General features: G+C 41.7%; 1 protein-coding gene and 1 pseudogene across 4 annotated transcripts in view; both read right to left on the bottom strand.

Moving 5' to 3' along the window:
* Positions 1–7,853, bottom strand: part of LOC111856497 (phosphatase and actin regulator 3-like) — a 48,854-nt gene extending 41,001 nt beyond the window's left edge. For all 4 annotated transcript variants that reach the window (XM_072715246.1, XM_072715247.1, XM_072715248.1 and 1 more), the window contains exon 1: positions 7,584–7,853. In XM_072715246.1, coding sequence (XP_072571347.1) covers positions 7,584–7,689 — 106 coding nt within the window. In that variant the 5' untranslated portion in view covers positions 7,690–7,853. The remainder of the gene's footprint in view (positions 1–7,583) is intronic.
* An 8,517-nt stretch (positions 7,854–16,370) lies between these two features.
* LOC111856946 (isocitrate dehydrogenase [NAD] subunit gamma 1, mitochondrial-like) lies at positions 16,371–21,844 on the bottom strand (annotated as a pseudogene).
* Positions 21,845–23,282: the final 1,438 nt, after the last annotated feature.

The raw sequence follows: 23,282 nt of genomic DNA, 5'->3' as shown, positions 1-23,282 counted from the left end.
ATTATTAAAGCCATAAAGTTGTCTGCCTGCTACCTCAGAATCTCCATTGAGTATGTGCTTGAGAAAATATTTAGGCTAAAATCTGGGCCTATTATTGTACACTGATTGACGGTGCCAGTGCATGTTGTTCATGCACATAAACTAGATTTACCAAATACATTATTCTGACTTTTACCAGCAAAAAATACCGCCACCTCACCAACATCTTTTTACCTTGTTTAACCACAATATCTCTTCTTTTAAAAGAAGAGTTGTTAAACTGTCCCTTTCTTCACCGCCACATCAGTGGTTATCACTTCCATGATTTACCAAAACAGTAGTATGTGGTGTGCTCCACTAACTGAATTTAATAAGCATAAACATACGCCAAATTTATACAGATTATTAACTTTTGAGCATCACAATACACATCTCATTAATATTTTAGGTATACTACTAATCTGCTTAATCTAATTGTGGGCGAAAATAATGTCCGTATAGTTCCGAAAATCCGGCGTCCATTATGTAAAGCCCTGCAATAAGGTAGTGAATGTTGTTGTCAAAATAAAATTAACTTAAATTAAATGGATTTTATGGAGGAAAATTAATTGTTTATATTAATCAACTAATTGATAAAATAGTCGATAGATTAATCCATAGAAAATTAGTCTTTAGTGGCAGTTCTAGTTTGGTTGTCAAAGCTAGCTTTTTCCAATTAAGGATACCAGCCAAAGTAAGGGCTTATCTTTCATTTAAAGACTGAACAAGGGATCCATGCCTTCATTACCAGACTTGACTATTTTGTCTCTGTTTGTTGGCATGGATCAGTCGTCATTGTCATCCTTTGCATCAAGTCCAAAATGAGGCTGCGCATCTTCTGACAGAAAATAGAAAGCAAGACCATGTATCACCAGTTTTGGTCTCTCTCCATTGGCTTCCTGTCCATTTCAGGTTTGATTTAAAAATATTATTGTTTGCTTTTAAGGCCTTAAGCAGACTGGTACCAAAATATCTGGCAGAAATTCTGCACCTCCATACCCCCATCAGAACCCTTAGGTCTTCCAGCCTGATAGTTCTAGTGGTTGTGATGGTGGAAAAACTTTTCTTTGGAAAAGTTTGTCCTTACAAATCAGAATTGCTCAGCCTGTAAAGACTTTTAAGTCCCTGTTGAAGTCTATTTGAAATGGTGCTTGACTCAAGTGGAGCAAGATATCTTTGACCTTCCGAACTTGAGATTTCATTTTATTTATTTATTTATTTATTTCCATCCAGCCATTGTCCAACCTGCTTATCCTATGGGGTCACGGGGGGTCTGGAGCCTATCCCAGAAGCAACGGGCACAAGGCAGGGAACAACCCTGGATGGGGGGCCAGCCCATCGCAGGGCACACTCACACACCATTCACTCATACATGCACAACTAAGGGCAATTTAGCAACTCCAATTAGTCTCAGCATGTCTTTGGACTGTGGGGGGAAACCGGAGTACCCAGAGGAAACCCCACGATGACACGGGGAGAACATGCACACTCCACACACGTGACCCAATCGGAGACTTGAACCCACATCCCAGAGGTGTGAAGCAACAGTGCTAACCACTGCACCACCATGCCACCCCTGTTTATTTAATTATCTATCCATCCATCCATTGCCCAACCCGCTTATCCTACTGGGTCGCGGGGGGTCCGGAGCCTATCCCGGAAGCAACGGGCATGAGGCAGGGAACAACCCTGGACGGGGGGCCAGCCCATAATTATTTTTAATTATTTATTTGTGTTTTTATATCCTTAATATGACTTAGTTTCTCCTTTTTAAAAATTCTGATTGCTATATTTATTTCTCCCTTTTCTTCAATTTGGTCAGCTTTGGTTGTTTTACAGGTGCTATATAAATTAACTTCGCCCTAGACCTTGACACCACAAGGACCATGACAGTCAACTGGGTTGAAACCATCTATAGGTTCCACTAAAACATTTTTATTCTGTCATAGGAAACAAAACTTTGCAAGATTTGCAATTTTAACGAATGTTCTTTTTCAGGATTATCTTGTATATTTTAAAAATCAGTCTGAAGTCTCAAGCCAATCATAATCATTTTCATACTTGCTGTTGGACTCATTCACAGACAGTGATCCATGTTGTTGGGAAATTTAACAAAAATGTGTGAAGAGGACAAAAGTGAACAAAAGCTGGTCATCAAAAGACATTCACCTTCCGCTGTATGGAAATATTTTGGATTCCACAAAGAAAAAAGCAAGTGATTTGTCAGCAATGCGTTGTGTCTGTAGGCACAAATGGTGGCAACATTTATTTCACCGACTCTATTAGCAGATAATAAGATCCATTTGGCTATAGTTTATAGTTTATTTTATTTTTTAATTGCTTTTTATTTTATAGATATTGCAATATTTATTGCAAATAATTTCAAATATCACAATGTGAATTTTTACCACTGCCCTACGTACTTGCTATCCCTTAATGCTGCAGTGTCGTATTCAGCAGGATTCAGTCACATCTCTGGTGAGACATCCTGGGAATAATGCAAATTCAAAAGAAAGACTGTGTATACGATCCAGAGCTTGGATAAGCAAAGCTCCAGCTCTTCAGATACTAGAAAACTGAACCAAAATATAAATCCATCCACTAATATTCAATAACCATAGATACAGTACAGGGTTGTTGTGAGCTTGAGGGCACCAGACACCCTGGATGGGATCACACAGCACACATTAATGTCAATTCAAATCATCGCATGTTTTTGGACTGTGGGAAGTAACCAAAGTATTAGCCAAAAGTATCAGAAACAGTTTCACACACATGTTCCGAATACAGCTGTTCATAGTTATTCATCTTCCAACCACTTATCCAGTACGGCAGTGTTTCCCAGTCTGGTCCTTGGGGACCCCAAGTTTTTGCTCCCTCCCAGCTCCCTGCAAGACAGCCCACATTTTTGCTCCCTACCAGCTCCATACCAGGAACACCAATTTTATTGGGGAATGCCAATAAAAGAATGGATCTGAAAAGCTGAAAAGTTGAAGCCATCAGGATGAACCAAATGAAGTTCCCAAGTTAAGGGGCAATGTGTGGATCTGTGCATTAGGCCTCTGTGCCTATGATTGAAAAGTTACCAGTTCAGGTCCTGTGGTCTACAGAGTAATTTCACCACTGGTCCTTTCAGCAATGTCTTAACCACAGCTGTTCCAGGGACTGGCTGACACCACTTTTTCAAATCTACATTGCTGTGAATAAAAGCTTCTGCCAAATAAGTAAATGAAGGTTTTGCTATGGCATTTCCAAATAAGATTTATCACAATTTTCAATGAAAATGTAATGATTTTCTATAAAATGTATAGGAAGTCCAGTTTGATAGGTAGGGGGCAACTGCAAATGGAACATCCAGATGAGTCATGTTTTGCTGTATATTGCTGGATGTGTCTGACAGCAAAAATGACCACATTAGACAGAACTGCACTGTTTTCGCAAGGAACGGATGACTCATGTTCTGAAATGTGAGAGAAGATAGGGAGAGGTAATTAATGGCAAGTGGAAGGGTTATCTGCTCCAGGCCATTTCTGACCATGCAACATGTTCCAGCGTCTGCCACACCATTTAAAAATGACAGCTTTCAGAATTACGCATGACGGCGATGCTCCGCCACCAAGAACGAAGTTTCAAGATTCATTACTGAATCACTTTCTTGCAGTTTTTCATGCTGTAGATATTAAGAAGCATGTATGTGAGAGGTAAAGAAAGATAAGTTCCTTGTTGTGGCATCCTGATTGATACACAGTTCTAAAATATGTCTGATGATCTATTTCAAGGCTGTCCTGCTTCACTAAGTGTAAGGTGCCTTTCTCCCCAGGGCGTTAAATGCCCTTTACAGATGCGTTACAGAGTAGACTTTTATTAAATGACAAAACGGATTACTTTACTGATAACATTACAAAAAGGCCCTGTGTGAGCAAAGAGGATTGTTGAGTCTTTATTTATCTCTCAGCATTTCCTGCTGTTGTACTCTTCCCCTGAGGTGCTAAAGATCACATTTTGTGTATTTACAAAACACTGTACCCAAGGAGAATTAAGGTGACGTTCACAAAAATGGGTTTGACTATTTTGCACTAGGAGTGAACATTCAGAAGCACATCTGGACATGAAACAGAGGCCTGACTAGATTGTAATTTTCAGAGAAGATGATCTCACTTATACAGCACAGATGCAGTTATAACTTCAGCATATTCTGATGACACTTTCATTACCATTAGTCTTCGGAGATAGTCTTTGAGAAATACTATATGTTGAGTCAGTGCTGACTACGCTTTTCACATCAACAGCTCCAAAAACCTTCATGAACTATCCCCACAAAGGATTTTCCTGAATAATGCTATAGCATTCTCTCTGCGTCAAATTAAAGAATTCTGGTCCACAGAAAACAGACTTTACTGAAGACCATGCATGTGACAGTACAGTAACATCCCACTAGTCAAATACGTTTCACCCCTAACATTTATACCACAGCCACAGTATGATTAAACATGTGACCAACAAAAGCCAATGCTTGGAAAGCTTCTAATGGTTGCTGATTGGCTTGGTGAAGCTCATGATGCAGTTAATTACAGATGAGAAGAGGGGCTTGACCCCTCAAAACATTCATATCATCCTGTTTCAGATACTGGAAAAATGTCATTTCAAGAGCAAAAGTTCATCAACTGTATATACTCGACTCTAAACACTCCTAATCCAGAACATAATAATGCTGCAGGAGTATTGTTAAACGGGGTTTGTTTGTATATAAACAGCTGCTGCACATTTCATCATTACATGTATGGTCAAACACTTACCACCGTTTCAACAGTGGGACTAAAACAAGGCTTATATTGAATCTGCAGCTAACACTGTCAGTAGAATTCATATTGTAAAATACGTCTTTCACACGAACATGACAGGCCACGGGTTTTTTCACTTTTAAATATAAGAATTTTCTACGATGAAAAGAATAAAAATAGTGCCAATGTTTACTTCCACGCTAGACATTTTTACAGTTGGGTTTTTTTTCCCCACTAAGATGCAACTTTGGTAAGTAAACTTTAAATAGGGTGCAATAGGAATCAGTGGGTTTTCGAGTCATGAAACCCCCCCCCCCCCCTTGCCAGCAAAAAAGCCAATCAGCAACCTATAGAACCTTTCTTAGCACTGGTTCATGTTAGTCACATACTTGGATCTTTAACCAATGTATTTGCAGCTACAAGAATCTATGTTTTATTCTGTGTTTTCTTAAACAGATCAGTCCACCTTATTAAACAGTTGTAGCACTAAACACGTAACTTTTCAGTTCATCAGTATTAATCAGGTGCTAATTTAAACCTGAAACCCCCGTCTTTATATACAATGATACAAAATATAAAAACTAAAAAAAAAATTGACTGAGCTGTCCAAAAAATTCTTAGAGGCACAAGCATGTGGGCATTTGGATATTTGCAGGTTTATTGACTGTCCAGTCCAGTCACACTGAGCATCCTCAGTCATGAAAAGCAGAGATACAAAACAGCTTCTCCTTGCACACCGGAGGTGTGATATTGGCCTCAGCCATTTTGTTACCATGGAAACTACTAAATACACGCTATCATCAGCCTCTACAAGACACAGTAATTTCCCAGCACAATGAAAGGGTTCAGTCAGTCATTTGTCCATACATACTTAAAGTTTAAAAAAAGAAAATTACAAATAGTGACAAATGGATACTGTCTCTGTCTCTCTCTTTCTGTATTACAGTGTTGTGTGGTAGGTTCAGTGAATTATACATAACTGTGATATTAATTAAAAAATCAATAAACTTCACATCATTAAGGGAATTTGCCACAAAGGAACAGTATTTGTTTCCTCTCATGGAATGTCTGCTAGAACTACAGACTGTATTAACACCAGTTGTGCTCTCAATCATATTTGTAATGTCATTCCTTTAAGGTTTCTAGTGGCCTACTGAGTCAACACACTTAGGTATCTAGTACTGATTATCACAGGTGAACTACTGTTAATTAACAGAGAGACTGCATTTAAATAGATTCATCCACTGGTCTAAGTTCTATGTTGAAATGTGAGATGGTGAGCAATGGTTGACAATCAAAGATATAACCAATCAAAGATGACCAGTCCATGATGGTATGAACATGAATAATATAAATGTTGCAGTCTGCATAATGCTGTATATGATGCTTTACTAGGCTGCTAACACGTCTCATGTTTTTTACCCTCAGAGACCACCTACATCCATCCAAAAGACAATGTCCAGGCAGTTAAACAGAAGAAAGAACAGAGACATCATTCTGAACTACCAGCAATGACAATGAAATTACATTGAAATAACCTTCTTGTGACTGTGTTTGTATTCATTCTGCAAACATGAAGGTCATATTAAGAGCATCTTACTACAACAATTATAATACAAATGACTTCAAATGCCATGTGCAATTGTGTTTGTAATTATGTCTGAGATCTGTAGTAGATCATTATGCTAAGGCCCATATCACCCAGTTATTTATCATATTGGCAAAACAGTCCCCAAATATACTTCCGCTGAGAAACACAAATCAACTACGGTGTCTCACAAAGATTGGACTAGTTACTACAGGTATTCTTGTGACAGCATAAGGAAGTGAAAATTCAGCATAGCTAAATCCTTATTTCACCAAATGCATAGCCATGCTGATGCGGCTTCAATCTGCTTTTAATAACATAAACGTATGTGTATGTCTTATCGTCTTTGACAGTATGCTCCAATGAAAATGGGATGAATGCTCAAAGGACAAAGATAATTGCTAGCGTACACTGATGTCACTTGTATGCGACCACATACAGTATAGGCCAATACCGAGACCTATAACCGCTTTAACAAAGCCGGGCTGGAGATTTCCAGTCACAGAAAACGTCTCTTCTATATAATTAAAGCGCCTTTGGCAGCGATTAGAATAAATATATTCGCTGTTCTGTTCAAAGGTATCTCAATGTACACATAAGTAATATTACTGGAAGAATGAAATTTGTTGAGCAACAAAGCGAAGAGCGGCGGTCATTTAAGACATTGGACCTGGGCGTACAATCGGAGTAAAGACCCATGTCCTAAAAAGCACTCGCATTAATAGAGTCCATTTTGAGAGTAATCGTTACATGCTGTGTGATTTCACAATTATATATTAAGTATATTTATCTATGGAAGAACGGATCTAGCTAATTAAATTACTGCACCAGAAAAATATTAATATGCACAGACGTTTAAAGGATTTGACGGTCATGTCGGCGGGTTAGCCCATCATATGATGCATATATTATGAAATTCAGGCAAACTGACACAATACGCATTAAGCATTTTTTCTGCAAAAAGAAACAAAACAATAAATAAATAAGATCTACATCAGTTGTCCGAATCACCAGTCTATAGCCTACTCGTTTATTGAATGGAAGGAAGGCATGTTGCACGGTTTTGGTTGTAGTAGTGTTCACTGCAAAAAGGACTGCCTAAATATAAAATCCGTTGCGCTTACAATGGGTTACACTGGACAAGCAGCTGAATGCAAAATGGTTTAATTTAACAAAGCAAGAAATCGCATTTGTACCTGTGCTGTGCGCTTGATCGATGCTGGTCTCAGTGAGGATGTTGGGGTCACTTTGAGATCTGCCTCGCTGCAGCATACATCCTTCTATTCCACCCGATGTAGCCATTCAGAAAGAAAAAATAGACAATAAGATATTGAAACCCTATCTGAGACGGCCACGGTCACTACCAGCCAGCGATAGTGGAAATTAATTTGGTATGACAAGCGCGGCTTCGAGCATCTAGGAACCGGAGAGTGAAGGAAAATCCTGGACTGTGCGTGCGTGTGCGCGTGGAGGGGAGGGGATAGGGGCTGTCTCTGTCTGCATCTCAGTGTAACGTCCAAAAGCAACCAGCTTTCATGCTTATTCTTAGCTTCAAATGGGAAGCTCTAATATCTTCACGGACCGAACAATCAATTCTCACATTGTGATTTTAGGAGAAGCCGCTATTATTACAGTACAAATATGCAGACACGAAAACACTTAGCCTATGTTACGGCTTTCATACTGTAAATGTTTATTACTTTCCCAACGGTGTCCAACAGCATATCTATTAAAAATCAAATTATGTGTTTTTAACGCGTAACATAGTAAATGGGACTGTTTTGGTGGGCGCAGAGAATTAAGTCACCCACTTTCGAGATGGACAGTAACGATAGGATACTTAAAGGGGTAAACGGGACGGGTGATGTGAACCTGCTCGGTTAGTAATCTAAATGAGAATAACAAATAACGCCAGTGTAAATAGAATATTAATAAATAAACCTATGTAAATAATAATGATAAAAACGTTCGGTAGATACTAGACGAATCAGATAGCGCTTCTTAGTATTACATTGTAAAGCGGGCCAGTAAAACAAGTGAAACGTAATGCCCAAGCCTTAGCAGGCATCGTGAACTGTTGCAAGAGCATGGATGCAGTCTAACTGACAAAAACAAAACTCAGCCCAAATTAAACAACTGAGGATGTTCACAAATAAAATGATTTTTTTCCGTTTGTCACTGTTTTAGAAATGGGACACCTGAAAGGGAGCTAAAATTCTTTACTCTGCAAAATATACTGCAACTAGGCTATACAAAACTGATTGGTTAAGAAGGTTCCCAGAACACATGAAGTAGTTCACAGAGTGACGTTCAGTAGATATGATACAACGAAAAACATTCAGCGAGTCACTTATTAGCAGGAACTCTAATAACCGATATATGTACATACGACATGCTCTCGAGATTTTGAAACATGCATTATTTATGCAATGCTGCCATCGTTCGATAATAAATGGGAAGTACAGGTGTGCAAGCTACACAGTATTGGGTACCAGAAACAATTGAAATTCAGAAGCGTTTTCCGGCCGAGTCAGGGGCGATTCTAGGGTTTGACTCCAGTAGGTTTCCTCTGACAATCTGAAGAAATACGGACTATATTACATCTGTCGAGCAGAGGGTTGTGATGGGACGGAGTCCCCCACGATGACATTTTCCGAGTCGAGGGTACGAAATCATCTTTCAGGGGGGTTGAGAAAAAAAGCAAGGGGGTGCAGCCCCCTAAATAGGATCTTTATTCGCCCATGCCCCGAGTCAGCCTATCTGTAATAAGGCACAGGGTTGTGCGGTGTGTACGTCTGTGTCTGGCTGCCAGATGTAGACAGCATGTACAACATATGGAAATTTATCAGGAATAATCAGTTATAAATTAATTTTATTTACACCTTCACTTGTGAATAAGATTTACGGTGGAATAATGTGTTCATGCTGTATTTTCATTGTCTAGAACAATTGAAAATGAACAGCATATGCATGCAATAATTGTGTAGACATGTAATATGTCAAATACTACATGTAGGTAGTAGTATAGTTACGTAAGCATCTGAGCATTGTTTCAGGTTCAATTTATTTTGATTTTTCAAAGATGTACTGTAATAATAGTCAGAGTTCAGCTGGATGGATTTTGGGATCGTCATTTCGGTGTTTTTTGTTTCCTCTCATATATTTCCTCGGTCCCCCCGGCTCTTTCCCTTTGCTATATACATTAAACTAACCTCTGTGGCTGTTGAGGAGGTTCTGTTCACCACCAGGTTCACTTGGTTAATTGTTTTTCAGTTGCTCTTTAAACGTTTAATTTCTATTCGCAGAGAGGCATGTGAAATTTTCGATGCGGTTGCTAATCTGGACCGTTAGTTTCAAGTGTAGTTGGCGTGACACTGAGAGAGGAGGTTCTGCTCGCCATCAACTTCACTTAATCAGTTTCAATTTGATCAGAAATGGACGATGAAGTCGTCCGTTCCAATGCGAGAGGTAAAAGCAAAAAGTTACATACACGTATGTTTAATATAGGCCAACCTACGCAGAAGCACATTTCATGCAACGCACATTAAATAACTTCACGGAATCATTCTAGAGAATTGTAATATGGACGACTTCCACGAGATGGGGCGATTTCCTTCATAATGAATAAGAAGTCTCCTCATTCAGGCGGCGCTCTAGTTATGTTAATTCGATTTATGTAAATTCGCCCTTACGTAAAAACTATCTGAGATGTATAGTTTAAGGAAACGTAAAAAGGTGACGTGCATGTAAGTAAATTTACACTTTCATTTTTGTCATCTATTAAATGTCTTTTAGCGCATATTTTTTCATTTATGTATTTCTTGCTATAAAGTGTCTTGAATTGGATGGCATAGTAAATCCGACACATAAAATTTGACTTATGTAAGGGTTTGTGAACGGATTACTTACATCAGTCAAGAACTGCATTTGGAAGATAATTTAGGATTCTCTATGGATGCACCATGAAAGAGAGCATTTTTAATTGACGTTGATCCAGTGTGTGTGTCTAAGTGTATTTCCAGGGTCCAGCACAAAAGTATTGTCCGCTTGCAGTTCTACACAGTCAATGATATGCAAGCAGGGGAAAATGGTGACCCAAGCATAGCCAAGACCATCAGCCAATCCCTGCTATTAGCTGTAACTGTGTTATCGGCTATTGGCGTGAACGTGGTAAGTTACTGTACATCAAACAAGCCATTTTTTAATATAACTCAAGCTGACCAGGCATCTTCATAAATGTGCTGTCCATAGCATGTTAAGCAAGCAGTGACATGATGTCACATTGGCTTACACTGCTAGGACTGGGGCTTCAAATAGTGCCTCTGAACCGTGTGTGTGTGTGGTCTGTAGTGTTAGCCAAATGTAGCTTCATGAACCATTTGCTGTATTTTTTGGTCCCACTAGATGGTGCTCTCTTCATAAAAGGGCTCAAAGCATGCCCTAATGCAAACCAGGAAATATACCAAATGGTTTGTGAAGCTTCATTTGGCCATCAGTAGTGGTCTGCATGTTTTCCTAATGTTATGTGAGTTTTCCCCCAAAATCCAAAGAAATGTAGTTAGTCTGATAATGAGAATGTGACCTACGATGGCATCCCATCCACAGTATACCTCTGCCTTGTGCTGCATGTGATAGACAGTATAAGAGGGTGGAAGATGCAATTAATTAATGTATCACTTCCTTTTAACTCAATATCATTGTTGCCACAGGTATGAGAGTAGTGTGTACTGGTCTCTGTTCTGCCTAATTGTTGTGTCCAATGTCATCATTTGCATAGCAAGCTACATAATCTGATCTTGCCGATGCTCATTTCATTGTTAAAAAAATGTAAATGGGATCCTAATAAGTTTTATGATCATTTCTTCACTTATTTGTCGAGTAAATAAAAAACTTCCTTCAGCGTGACTGTGCATGTATCTCCCTCATATCTTTCAGAGGTCTATGACATCAGCTCAAGTAAGTGTGACCTTGTTTACTCCTTAATTCATCTAGAGTCGAATGAGCTGGCATTGAATTATTGTAAATTCCGTATTACCTTTCCAATGCAGTCATTGTGACGCCGCAGTTATGTAATGCAGGCATTCTGGATGTTTTATAATCTCAAGTACATTATACTAAGAGTACAACAGCACTGACCCACTTCCCTGGTCTGCACGTTTTAGTCTGGCTACACACTTGGTCACACACTGTAGGTCAGTTTGGTTAGCTTTGATAAAAGAACTGAGTTGGGGGCCTGCACTTGGGTTTAGCAGTGGTTTTCCTTCTTGCACTCTGGAATGCCAGCCATTTCCTTATAAGTCCAGGATCCTCAGCATTTTGCAATATCTGGTATCTTTGTCCCATTCTGCTGTGTCCAGAACCTACACAGTAATTACATGCATAATAATATGAATCATGAAGACTTTGCTCACCCTCTCCTGGAGCCGACACCTTATCGTGGTGGAGGGGTTTGCGGGTTCCAATGACCCCAGGAGCTAAGTTGGCCAGGGCTTTATGCCCCTGGTAGGGTCACCCAAGGCAAACAGGTCCTGGGTGAGGAACCAGATGACGTGCGGCTCACAAGACCCCTAATGAAGAGAAAAATATTGGAACCACGGTTTCCCTTGCCCGGTCGTGGGTCACCGGGGCCCCCCCCTGGAGCCAGGGGGTGGGGCTCGATGGCGAGCGCCTGCTGGCCAGGCCTGTACTGATCATGGGGCCTGGTCAGGCACAGCCCGAACAAGGCACATGGGACCCCCCTCCAATGGGCTCACCACCTATAGGAGGGGCCATAGGGGTCAGGTGCGATGTGGGCTGGGCAGTGGCCAAAGGTGGGGACCTTGGTGGTCCGATCCTCGGCTCCAGAAGCTAGCTTTAGGGACATGGAATGTCACCTCTCTGATGGGGAAGGTGCCTGAGCTGGTGCGTGAGGTTGTGAAGTTCCAGCTAGATATAGTCGGGGGCACACGGCTTGGGCTCTGGAATGCTATGCCTGGAAGTGTATGTGCACTTGGCACCAGGACACCCTAGGCCGCAGTTCGATGGTCGACTTTGTAGTCGTGTCATCGGACTTGCGGCCGCATGTCTTGGACACTCAGGTGAAGAGAGGGGCGGAGCTGTCAACTGATCACTACCTGGTGGTGGGTTGGCTCCGCTGGTGGGGGAGGAAGCCGGCCAGGCCTGGCAGGCCCAAGCGTATAGTGAGGGTCTGCTGGGAACGTCTGGCGGAATCCCCTGTCAGAGGGAGTTTCAACTCCTACCTCCGGCAGAACTTCTTCCATGTCCCGGGGGAGGCGGGGGACATTGAGTCCGAATGGGCCATGTTCCGCGCCTCCATTGTGGAGGCGGCTGACCGGAGCTGTGGCCGTAAGGTGGTCGGTGCCTGTCGCGGCGGCAATCCACGAACCCGCTGGTGGACACCAGTGGTGAGGGATGCCGTCAAGCTGAAGAAGGAGTCCTATCTGGCTTTTTTAGCCTGTGGGACTCCAGAGGCAGCTGACAGCTACCGGCAGGCCAAGCGGGATGTGGCTTCGGTGGTCGCTGAGGCAAAAACTCAGGTGTGGGAGGAGTTTGGCGAGGCCATGGAAAACGACTTCTGGACGAGTTAGAGGAGATTCTGGTCCACCATTCGGCGGCTCAGGGCAGGAAAGCGGTGCAACATCAACACTGTTTGCGGTGGGGATGGGGGTGCTGCTGACCTCAACTCGGGACGTTTTGGGTCGGTGGAAGGAATACTTCGAAGACCTCCTCAATCCCACCGACACGCCTTCCAATGTGGAAGCAGAGTATGGGGACTAGGGTGTGGACTCCCCTATCTCTGGGGCGGATGTCGCTGAGGTGGTTAAAAAGCTCCTCAGTGGCCGGGTCCTGAGGGTGGATGAGATCCGCCCGGAGTTCCTTAAGGCTCTGGATGCTGTGGGGCTGTCCTGGTTGACACGCATCTGCAGCATCGCGTGGACATCGGGGGCAGTGCCTCTGGACTGGCAGACCGGGGTGGTGGTCCCCCTCTTTAAGAAGAGGGACCAGAGGGTGTGCTTCAACTATAGGGGGATCACACTCCTCAGCCTCCCTGGTAAGGTCTATTCAGGGGTTCTGGAGAGGAGGGTCCGCCGGATTGTTGAACCTCGGATTCAGGAGGAGCAGTGTGGTTTTCGCCCTGGCCATGGAACAGTGGACCAGCTCTATACTCTCAGCAGGGTTCTGGAGGGTGCGTGGGAGTTTGCCCAACCAGTCTACATGTGCTTTGTGGACTTGGAGAAGGCATTCGGCCGTGTCCCTAGGGGAGTCCTGTGGGGAGTGCTCCAGGAGTATGGGGTGCCGGGCTTCCTTTTAAGGGCTGTTCGGTCCCTGTATGACTTGGTCCACATGGGCGGCAATAAGTCGGACTTGTTTCCGGTGAGGGTTGGACTCCGTCAGGGCTGCCCTTTGTCACCGATTCTGTTCATAGTTTTTATGGACAGAATTTCTAGGCGCAGCCAGGGCGTTGAGGGTGTCCGGGTTGGTGACCTCAGAATTAGGTCTCTGCTTTTTGCAGATGATGTGGTTATGTTGGCTTCATCAGACCGTGACCTTTGGCTCTCACTGGGACAATTCGCAGCCGAGTGTGAAGCGGCTGGGATGAGAATCAGCACCACCAAATCCAAGACCATGGTCCTCAGCTGGAAAAGGGTAGAATGCTCTCTCTGGGTCAGGGATGGGGTCCTACCCCAAGTGGAGAAGTGTAAGTATCTTGGGGTCTTGTTCACGAGTGTGGGAACAATGGAGAGGGAGATCGACAGGCGGATCGGTGCGGCGTCAGCAGTGATGCGGGTGCTGCATCGGTCTGTCATGGTGAAGAAAGAGCTGAGCCAAAAGGCGAAGCTCTCGATTTACCAGTCGATCTACGTTCCTACCCTCACCTATGGCCACGAGCTGTGGGTAGTGACTGAAATAATGAAATCGTGAGTGTAAGCAGCTGAAATTTTCCTCCGCAGGGTGGCTGGGCTCTCCCTTAGAGATAGGGTGAGGAGCTCGGTCATTCGGGAGGGACTCAGAGTAGAGCCGCTGCTCCTCCGCATTGAGAGGAGCCAGATGAGGTGGCTCGGGCATCTGATTAGGATGCCTTCTGGACGCCTCCCTGGTGAGGTGTTCTGGGCATGTCCCACTGGGAGGAGGCCCCGGGGAAGACCCAGGACACGCTGGAGGGACTATGTCTCTCGGCTGGCCTGGGAACGCCTCGGGATTCCCCCAGAGGAGCTGGATGAAGTGGCTGGGGAGAGGGAAGTCTAGGTTTCCCTGCTGAGACTGCTGCCCCCACAACCCAACCTCGGATCAAGCAGGAGATAATGGATGGATGGATGGACTTTGCTCACAAAATTCTTTTGGTCAGAGAGATGTAAGCATCTGTGGGCTGATAGCTGCCAGTGCATGGATTACTGCTGGCTCTTTAGTTTTGAATATGAAAATATAAATGTTTGTACAGTAAAAGATTTGAGTTTTAAGCACTCAAAACAAATAGCAGTTTACTGGTTGAAAAGTACAATGTGAAAGGTAGTGATGGACAAACAAAGCTTCATGAACCATTCGCTGTATTTTCTGACCCCACTAGATGGTGCAGGCAGGCACAGAGGTGAAAGCTCAAGCATTGGGGAAGTTTGCATGAGCTGTGGGTAATGACTGAAAGGACAAGATTGTGAGTACAAGCAGCTGAAATGAGGCTTTTCCACATGGTTGCTGGGCTCTCTCTACATAATAAAATGCTAGATCTAGAGAGATTCTGATACAGAGCCGCCGCTCATTCGGATTGAGAGGAGCCAGCTGAACTGGTTCAACGTCTTACAAGGATGCCAAGGCAGCTGTTCCGAGCATGTTGAGCAGGCAGAGGCTCCTGAGCATTATATCTCAAAGCTGGCTTGAGAACATGGGGGATCTTCAGAATGAACTGGAGACTGGCCCCAGTAACTGAGCATTAGCCTGACCTGCTCAGCTTTCGCCCAACTGACCACAACCCACACCAGACAAAGGATGGGGATGATGGACATGACTAATGTGTCAAATTCTTTAACAAAAAGATGGCAGGCTCCCATGTTAAACAGTACAAAACAGCTACACAAGTTCTACATTGCCATGAACCTTATGATGAGATTGCAGTTTTTAAAAACTTAAAAGCCCATTTTAAAGCTATAAGTTTCAGCTTATTTGCTTGATCTGCTGCATTTAACCTTTCAAATGTCTGGCACCGAAACAGATTTCGTAATCCAAAATGATTTGAGAGTCCTTGCTGTGAACATCAAAGTTACTCAGTCTGTCTGCGTCCAAACCTTCCATTACATTACGAGCTTTCAGTGGCACCAGTCTCTCCTTGATATAATAGTTCATCTGTAACACACCTCTAGGGTTGCATGCTAATGGGTTCACTTCCAGGTTGGCCCTGGAAGTGTATGCTCACTATAAACAGCATTGCGTGTGTATGTGTGTACATGAGAGAGAGAGAGAGAGAGAGAGACCTGCTTTCTGGCATAGCATCCAGAATCATTGTAGCATCAAATTAGACACAGGAAATTAATAGAAGAAACTAATAAATGAGAAATCGTCATAAAAAGTAGCTCCACCACTCTTCCAGTTCACAGACACGCTTATTACAGCAACGCTTCAGTCTGTCTTATTCATTATAGCCTCTCCCCAGGTTATGATAAAGTTACATTCCGATAAACTGATCATAAGGCAGGAACATTTTATGGCGAAATTGCATTTTAATACAGTACATCTAATCTAACATACATCATAGCCTAGCCCAGCCTACCTTAAACATGCTTAGAACACTTACACTAGCCTACAGTGGGGCAAAATCATTAAAACCAAGCCTATTTTATAATAAAATATTAGATATCTCATGTCATTTATTGAATAATATACTGCAAGTGAAAAACATTTACCCATTGTAACAACAAACAGTGTTTTGATTCTTAAATATGCCTGTTAGGCACACTGATGCAACACTATGAACAACTTTCAAGAGCAACATAATTCCATTTTTATCTGTAATATATTAACAATAGCTTAATGCTCTTCATATTCATCTTACAAACTGGACAGCAGTAATACTGTGGTTACTATTGTCTATACATTTATCAGTGTTTAGCACATCATCTGCTTGTTAAGCAATGCTTGGTAGATAAGTCGGTATCTGACTGTTCACCGGTAAATCTCATAGATGCTAACACTCTGCTTGCGGACAGCTTGCTGGTCCGTGGGCCACCACTCTGAATTGCTTTCATGATGGACTGCATGACATCCAGGGTAGTGCCCAGGCCTCCAATGTCTGCCGTATTCAGCTAGGGGTGAACCAGACATTGGACACATGTGGTGACTACAGTCCTTCTGCACAGCAGAGCTGGTGTGCAACAGTGACATGGGAATGAGGTTCTTCAAGTACTGTATAAGCAGAAATCTTGTATGGATTGTTGCAAAATATTTAGATCAATAATTAATTGTACTGCTTTCCATTTTCCTGATTAATTCCTTAGAAAACACAGGGGTCTGTGTTAGGAAACGTTGAAATCACCATCCTATATTTTTATATCTTCTACAAAAAATTTAATTACTTGTAAAAAAAATATGTAAAAGAAGAATAAAGCTAAGGTTAGAATGACTAGTGGTTTATAGCACAATCCATAGTTCATATCAGTTCATATCAGAGACCTCTTTACTAACCCTTCTGGTCAGATCAGATGTGCTGCTTTTGTTACACAGCCAAGTCTGCGGATGCTAATACAGTTATGATGTGCATGCATATGTGTGCTGTGCCCTGTACCTGTGTCTCTCTCATGGTGCTGAGCACTGCAACTGCAACTGCAACTGAAACTTATAGCTTTATCATACTGGCATATGCAAGCAATCTGAGAAACAAAAGAATCCACATGATCAACTTGGACACCACAGCAAACTACAAGAGAAATTAGCCTACATGATGTTAGCCTTAAGCACAGCAGTGACCTTTCGATGACCCTTTTCTCTGGCCAGCTGGAATGCGTACTCAGCAGTTCTCTGGGAGCTGGACTGGGTGGTAATTTTCAGGAATTCTACCACCCCTAATATTCTCTGCAAGAGACTGACAGTGAAACACAAAGAGCAGGGAAAAGAGCTAGACACTATAGTGATGGATAAATGAAGCTTCATGAACCATTTGCTGTATTTCTGACCACACTAGATGGCGCTCTTGGTTTGCTTTGTGGCATGAGCCCTTTTCTGAACAGAGAGCACCATCTAGTGGAGGTCAAAAAATACAGCAAGTGGTTCATGAAGCTTCTTTTGGCCTTCACTACCAGAAACACAAAGTATATCCATAAACCTCATGCTCCAAACTGTTGTATTCACCCTTGGTGTTCTCTTTGATGATGAAGATGTCGATGTCTTTGTGGCGAGTTCTCACCCCAGGTAGGGACTTACAGTATATTATGTTAGCATAAAGGTCAAGGTTTATTCTAAAAGAGGGACACAGGTGTCAGTTCAGTTACATTGATGCCAAAATATTTGGGAAATGTCTTACAATAGACCAACAAGACAATATTTAGTGGATAGTGGAAATTCCATTTTTGTCGACATTTGCAGGATTGTGGTTACAAAACATTTGCATGTCAGCACAGATTAGAAAATGTCGCTGTTACCATAAAAAGTTGTTCCTGGATTTGTGAGACGGGGGCATATTACAGTTGGTTTCCAGGTTGCCTACAGAAAAAAATTTAAACAATGTTGACTTCCCTGCATTGCTAATGTGCCTTTGGATATCAGTCTACATAATGTCATGTCATATATCTGCTATTTGGTGACTTCTAGTTTACTTTCTGAGTACTTTCTGAAGGTACTTTCTGAGTGCTATTTTAACCTAGTACTATTCAGTGCTATTGTAAACAAGCAGAGATCATGAGTTAAATGCTCCTTCTATTATACGTTTTTATTTTTTCAAATGTTTTGACTTTTGAAAAGGACTCATGTCTGAATGGAAATATTTTGTTTGTTTCCTGCATTAGTCCTTCAAACTGATTCTTTTGAAGATTCACATTTACATGAAATAAGGAGCTGACCATTGAGCGCAACACCATTGCGTTGGATGGCAATAATGGTATTATTAATGTCCTCCTTGCTGAAGAATTTACACAAACCACTTAAAAAGTCCACTGGGACACAGACAAACCTGATAATAGGCATCACGAACATTTGCTAACACACCTGTATCTGCGCAGCCCAATACAGACCATGCAAATCTCTCTTACACATACTGTACTGCATCTCTGGACTAATAAAGGTGATTAGCAGCATTGCAAATAAAATAACATCCTAACCCTAACCCTAACCCTAACACTCTATGCTTAAAAATAGACTTCAGATTTTACAGACATACTTTTAACTGACCTGAAGAGATCACAGACATGGTTAAGCAGTTCTGGCCCAATGCCATCACCAGGTATCAATATCACTGTGTATCTGCTACCATACTTGGCAGGGGGAGGCTGAAATTAACAAAGATCAGGAAACAGACAATTTCAATATGAAGTAATAACTTTCTAGTGCATGTATTTTAGACAATGTTATTTTGGATTTTGAAACTTTGCTCTGCTTGTGCAATTGATTGTAGGCACATCACTACGTGAAATAATAAGTCTTCCCACAGAATAAAAAGCACGTGAAGAGATCTATCCATGTTTATATACAGGATGTGTTTGATACTGAGAGAAGCTGATGCTCTCACACTTCCTGGCTCTTTTTGTATTTTCACTCTTCATACAAGTTTACTTTTGTGTTATCTTACTTGATTTTCTCAGAGATCTCGTCATATTTTATGTGGCAGATAAATAAACACTCCCTTGGCAGAAATGTATTTCTCCATGATAACGATAATGTAAACAGAAAATTAACGTATGTACTGTAGATATCATAGATGTTGTATCACATACTCACAATGGTCTGTTCATGAAACATAATAGAGGCAGTGGAGGAAAGGAAGAGAGAACATGAAATGTTAATAAGATAGTTAGGGTTACATTAGGAAACATTAATCAGGCTGCAGGACAGTAACATGATCAGTTAACACGACAGTTAGTATAATGCAAGACTAAGAGAGTTAGTTTAGTTGAGGGTTAGCTGAAGGATGCCTCCTGCTGGACGAATAGCTCAATTTCACCAATAACATTGATTTCACAGCATTTACGTGGCACGCTTGGCACGCAACCATTAATTGACAAACTTACTGCACGTAAATAGTTATTTCAAGTAACTTTCCTGACCTAATTACAGAATTAAAACAATTAAGAATTAACAGAATTAGGATCTTTCATTCGGGTTATGGTTATAGACCGGGCTAAGAATAAAACTCGAGCAAGGGGCTCATTATTCTGCTCTTTGCTCGCATTATAGAGCAATGCTAAAAAGGACCTTCCGAACTGAACGGATAGACTTGCCAGCAGCCCTGATCGGGATAATCGGTCATCAGAGAGATTGAGAGGTGAATGGACGGATAGCCTTACTGCGTGGGAAGACTGTGGTCTCTCACCGCACACAGCTGTCTCGGATATCTGCAGAAATAAGTCGTCAAAAAAACAGAAACTGGCATAGGAAACAAAGAAACCGACATACTGCAATAAGTGTTTGCCAGCACAAACATCATTCTGTTATAGAATATAACTTAATGATTGACACCATGACACGGTAACTGCTGAATATCTTAAGAGGGCTGCCTATATAAAAAAAACTGAAATTGAAAAGCGTAAAATTTCGCGATTGACTTTGATAGTAAAGATATGGCTACATTGAAAGTATAACATATACGACCTTGTCGCTGATGTTTCGTAAACGGAGACAACAAACAAAATATTTCCACAATTTAAAACCTGCGCACGTCCAGACGATAAAAACTAAACACGGAGAATCTTTACTTTAATACTTTAATCCTTCGTGCGGGTCGGCCGGCGCATGTTGGTTTCAAGAGTTGGAAAGTAAGAGAAACGAGATGGTGGCTGACATCGTGTGTGTGTGTGTTTGTGGATGCAGATCCGTTAATCTATCGCTGAAGATATAGATTAATTACTTGAATTGCAGGCCTATCGTTGAGTTAGCCACGTGAAAGAACTGCATAAAAATAATTCTATTATGGCCAACGTTTGAAACACCATTTGTTTATAATTATGGTATAAATAATATTATTAGAATGGACTTTTAGCCAAAGAGAATTGGATATATGCTACTTGGCTCATGTGACAGGCCTACATTACACAGGTACATGTTTAGGTAACGGATGGTCCAATGAAACGCACCATGGACAGCGACATGACGAGTTTCCACCAGGGGGCAGTGTAGTGCACAGTGACTAGGCAGGTGCTGCGCAAGCTCAACCAAGCAGTGTTTATTTGCCATTATGTGCTCTGCTTATTGAACTGCTTCCCTTTCTTCTGTTTGAATCAGTTTTAATTGGGTTTATTTCAATCTTAAACTTAATTCCATGAAAAGACCCAAATTCAAGACAAAAGCATTAATCATTTCCATAATTTCCACCTAATTGCAGCCAAAGTGGCATCACCATCACTGCTGAAGATTATCATCACTAAGATATGCTGTCAAGTGCATTTTGATTCCCGATGACCGTATATCTATGACATTTCTCCAGTCTGCCTTGTCTTCCCAATGGCATGTTCAGTGTTGCTGGTAGTCATCCTCTTAAATCCTTACCTCCAGCTTTTAAAAGCAATGCACTGGCTATTGACATACTATACCCAAAATAACATTCAATCTGGTTATTTGAACTTCAGGAGGAAGTTCTTATTGTTTTTTGGTTTTGTTTTATTTTGCTACAAACTTCCTGTTATTTTGCTACAAAGAAATATGATAATCATACTAAGGCCAGTGGTGTGGATGTTAGGGTAAGGGACTCCAATTCAAATTTTACTTAGGGCCTTGAATAGACTTGGGCAGGCCCTGCATTTGAGAGATACAGAAGATGTGATGTAACACACTTGTTTAAGTTTGTTCTTTCAAATGATAAACGAATTGTTGAATCTCAGACTACCCATCTGGAGGCTAGGCAAGTGAACTGGAGTCTGGACAAAGAATGTGCAGCAATTAGGACACAGCAGAGAGAAAAGTCGATGAATTCTCAGTCAGAGCTGGGGGGGGGGGGGGGGACAGCCAGACTGACAGATGGCTCCCTTGTATCCCCCAGACATCAGGGAAGGGATGAGTAAGTGTGAGGAGGAGGAGGAAGAAGATGAGAAAGACCAGAAGATTCTTACATCTGCAGGCATTTGTCCTTTCTGTCCAGAAGGTACTTAAATTCTGCCTGTTATTGATGAAAATAAAAGAAGTATGGGATCCCAAGAACAGCACCCTTAGAGAAGTGAAAAAGAAGGAAAAGGAAGAAGAACAAGTGATTTTGTTTCGTAACCAGTGACTTATTATCGTGCTTTGTTGTATCTTTCCCTTCTTCCCTTTTGATAGATGTAATCTGCATTTATTCTATTAGGATATTTATGTTTTATATTTATTAATTTATTATTTATATATTTATTAATATGACAAGGTCAATATATGTGTGAAAAAAAACAACTATTGCAATACTGAACAATACATGCAATATATTTTGTGTTGGATAATCCATATTTCACTAGTGTTCTGTTTCTGATGTCCTGGTGCCTGGTGCATTGTGGGATAGGTTTGTTCACTGCAAGTCTGTGGCAGAGAAGTGGCTGATTGATGGATGTCATCTTGATTGCCGGCCCCTGGAGGATGGGCTCCCCCTTTGGGTCTGGTTCCTCCCAAGGTTTCTTCCTCTTAGGGAGTTTTTCCTTGCCACCGTTGCCTTTGGCTTACTCAATGGGGGGTCCTTACGAGGCAGAAATGTAAAGCGCATTGAGACAATGTAATGTTGTGATAATGCGCTATATAAATAAAATTGAATTGAATTTAATTGAATCTAAAGTGCGTGCTTTCTCATGGCTCTTTTAGTTCGCCAGCCCCATAAATGGCAGCTTCTGGTAAATAGCTAATTGCTATAAGTATCCTTCCCAATGCATGATACTATTGCAGCCTCAGGCGGGTGAAGGTGACATACACATTTCCTCTTCGGGGACCTCCATCTTTGAAGAGGACATCGCACAGATTTCATTGACACCCAGTCTCGGATTGGCTATCTGGCATAATTGTTTATGTAATGTGATGCATAGGTGTCATTCACGGTTTTTAACCCATTTTGCCATCTCACGGAAATCAGAAAAGAGGTTATCATGGGGGAGGCTTGGCAAAATTTATTGTTGGCGAATCCCCCTCTCAGCAAAATTAAATAATTGAAATAAAATTTCACAAATTGAATGGAGACTATAAAAATATTCCATTAATTAGCTAAAAAGGTAAATGTAAAGATAAAGGTAAAAACCAGTGTTGGGGAAGTCACAAAAGTAAGACAAAGGTGGAAAGTTCAGGTCGAGAACGTATACATCCGGACCAAGGTTTTGTTTCAACCAACTAGTTGAGTATAAAGAGTCACAGTCACAGGGTACTCGGCTGGTTGGTTGCAACAAAACCTTGGATTTGTACTTTCTGGACCAGAACTGTGTGTGTGTGTAATAATTGCACTGTACATGTTGCAAAACATGTTGGTTTATTGCTGAAAACACTTTCACGGAGATCCCAAAGACTGACTTTGATTCAAATTAACCAAATGTTGTCACTCCTTTTCCTGAAGTTTCCTACTTGGAATTAAACACATTGGGTACATAGGCCTACTGGGAAGTAAATCCAGTTGTTTTCAAGTGATGGGGGGTAGGCGAATTATTCCCTTGTAGTTTCTAGCCAGGTGTGGTTTTCCCATGTTGGCGAGGTGAGAGTGTAAGGAGGGCTGACAGCTGGGGCGCCCCATTTCGCCTTGCCCTTCCCCAGGGTTCTGTCACGCA

The sequence above is a fragment of the Paramormyrops kingsleyae genome, chromosome 8 (assembly GCF_048594095.1).
Source record: "Paramormyrops kingsleyae isolate MSU_618 chromosome 8, PKINGS_0.4, whole genome shotgun sequence".
NCBI lineage: Eukaryota > Metazoa > Chordata > Actinopteri > Osteoglossiformes > Mormyridae > Paramormyrops > Paramormyrops kingsleyae.
This window is presented reverse-complemented; position numbering and strand designations above follow the sequence as displayed.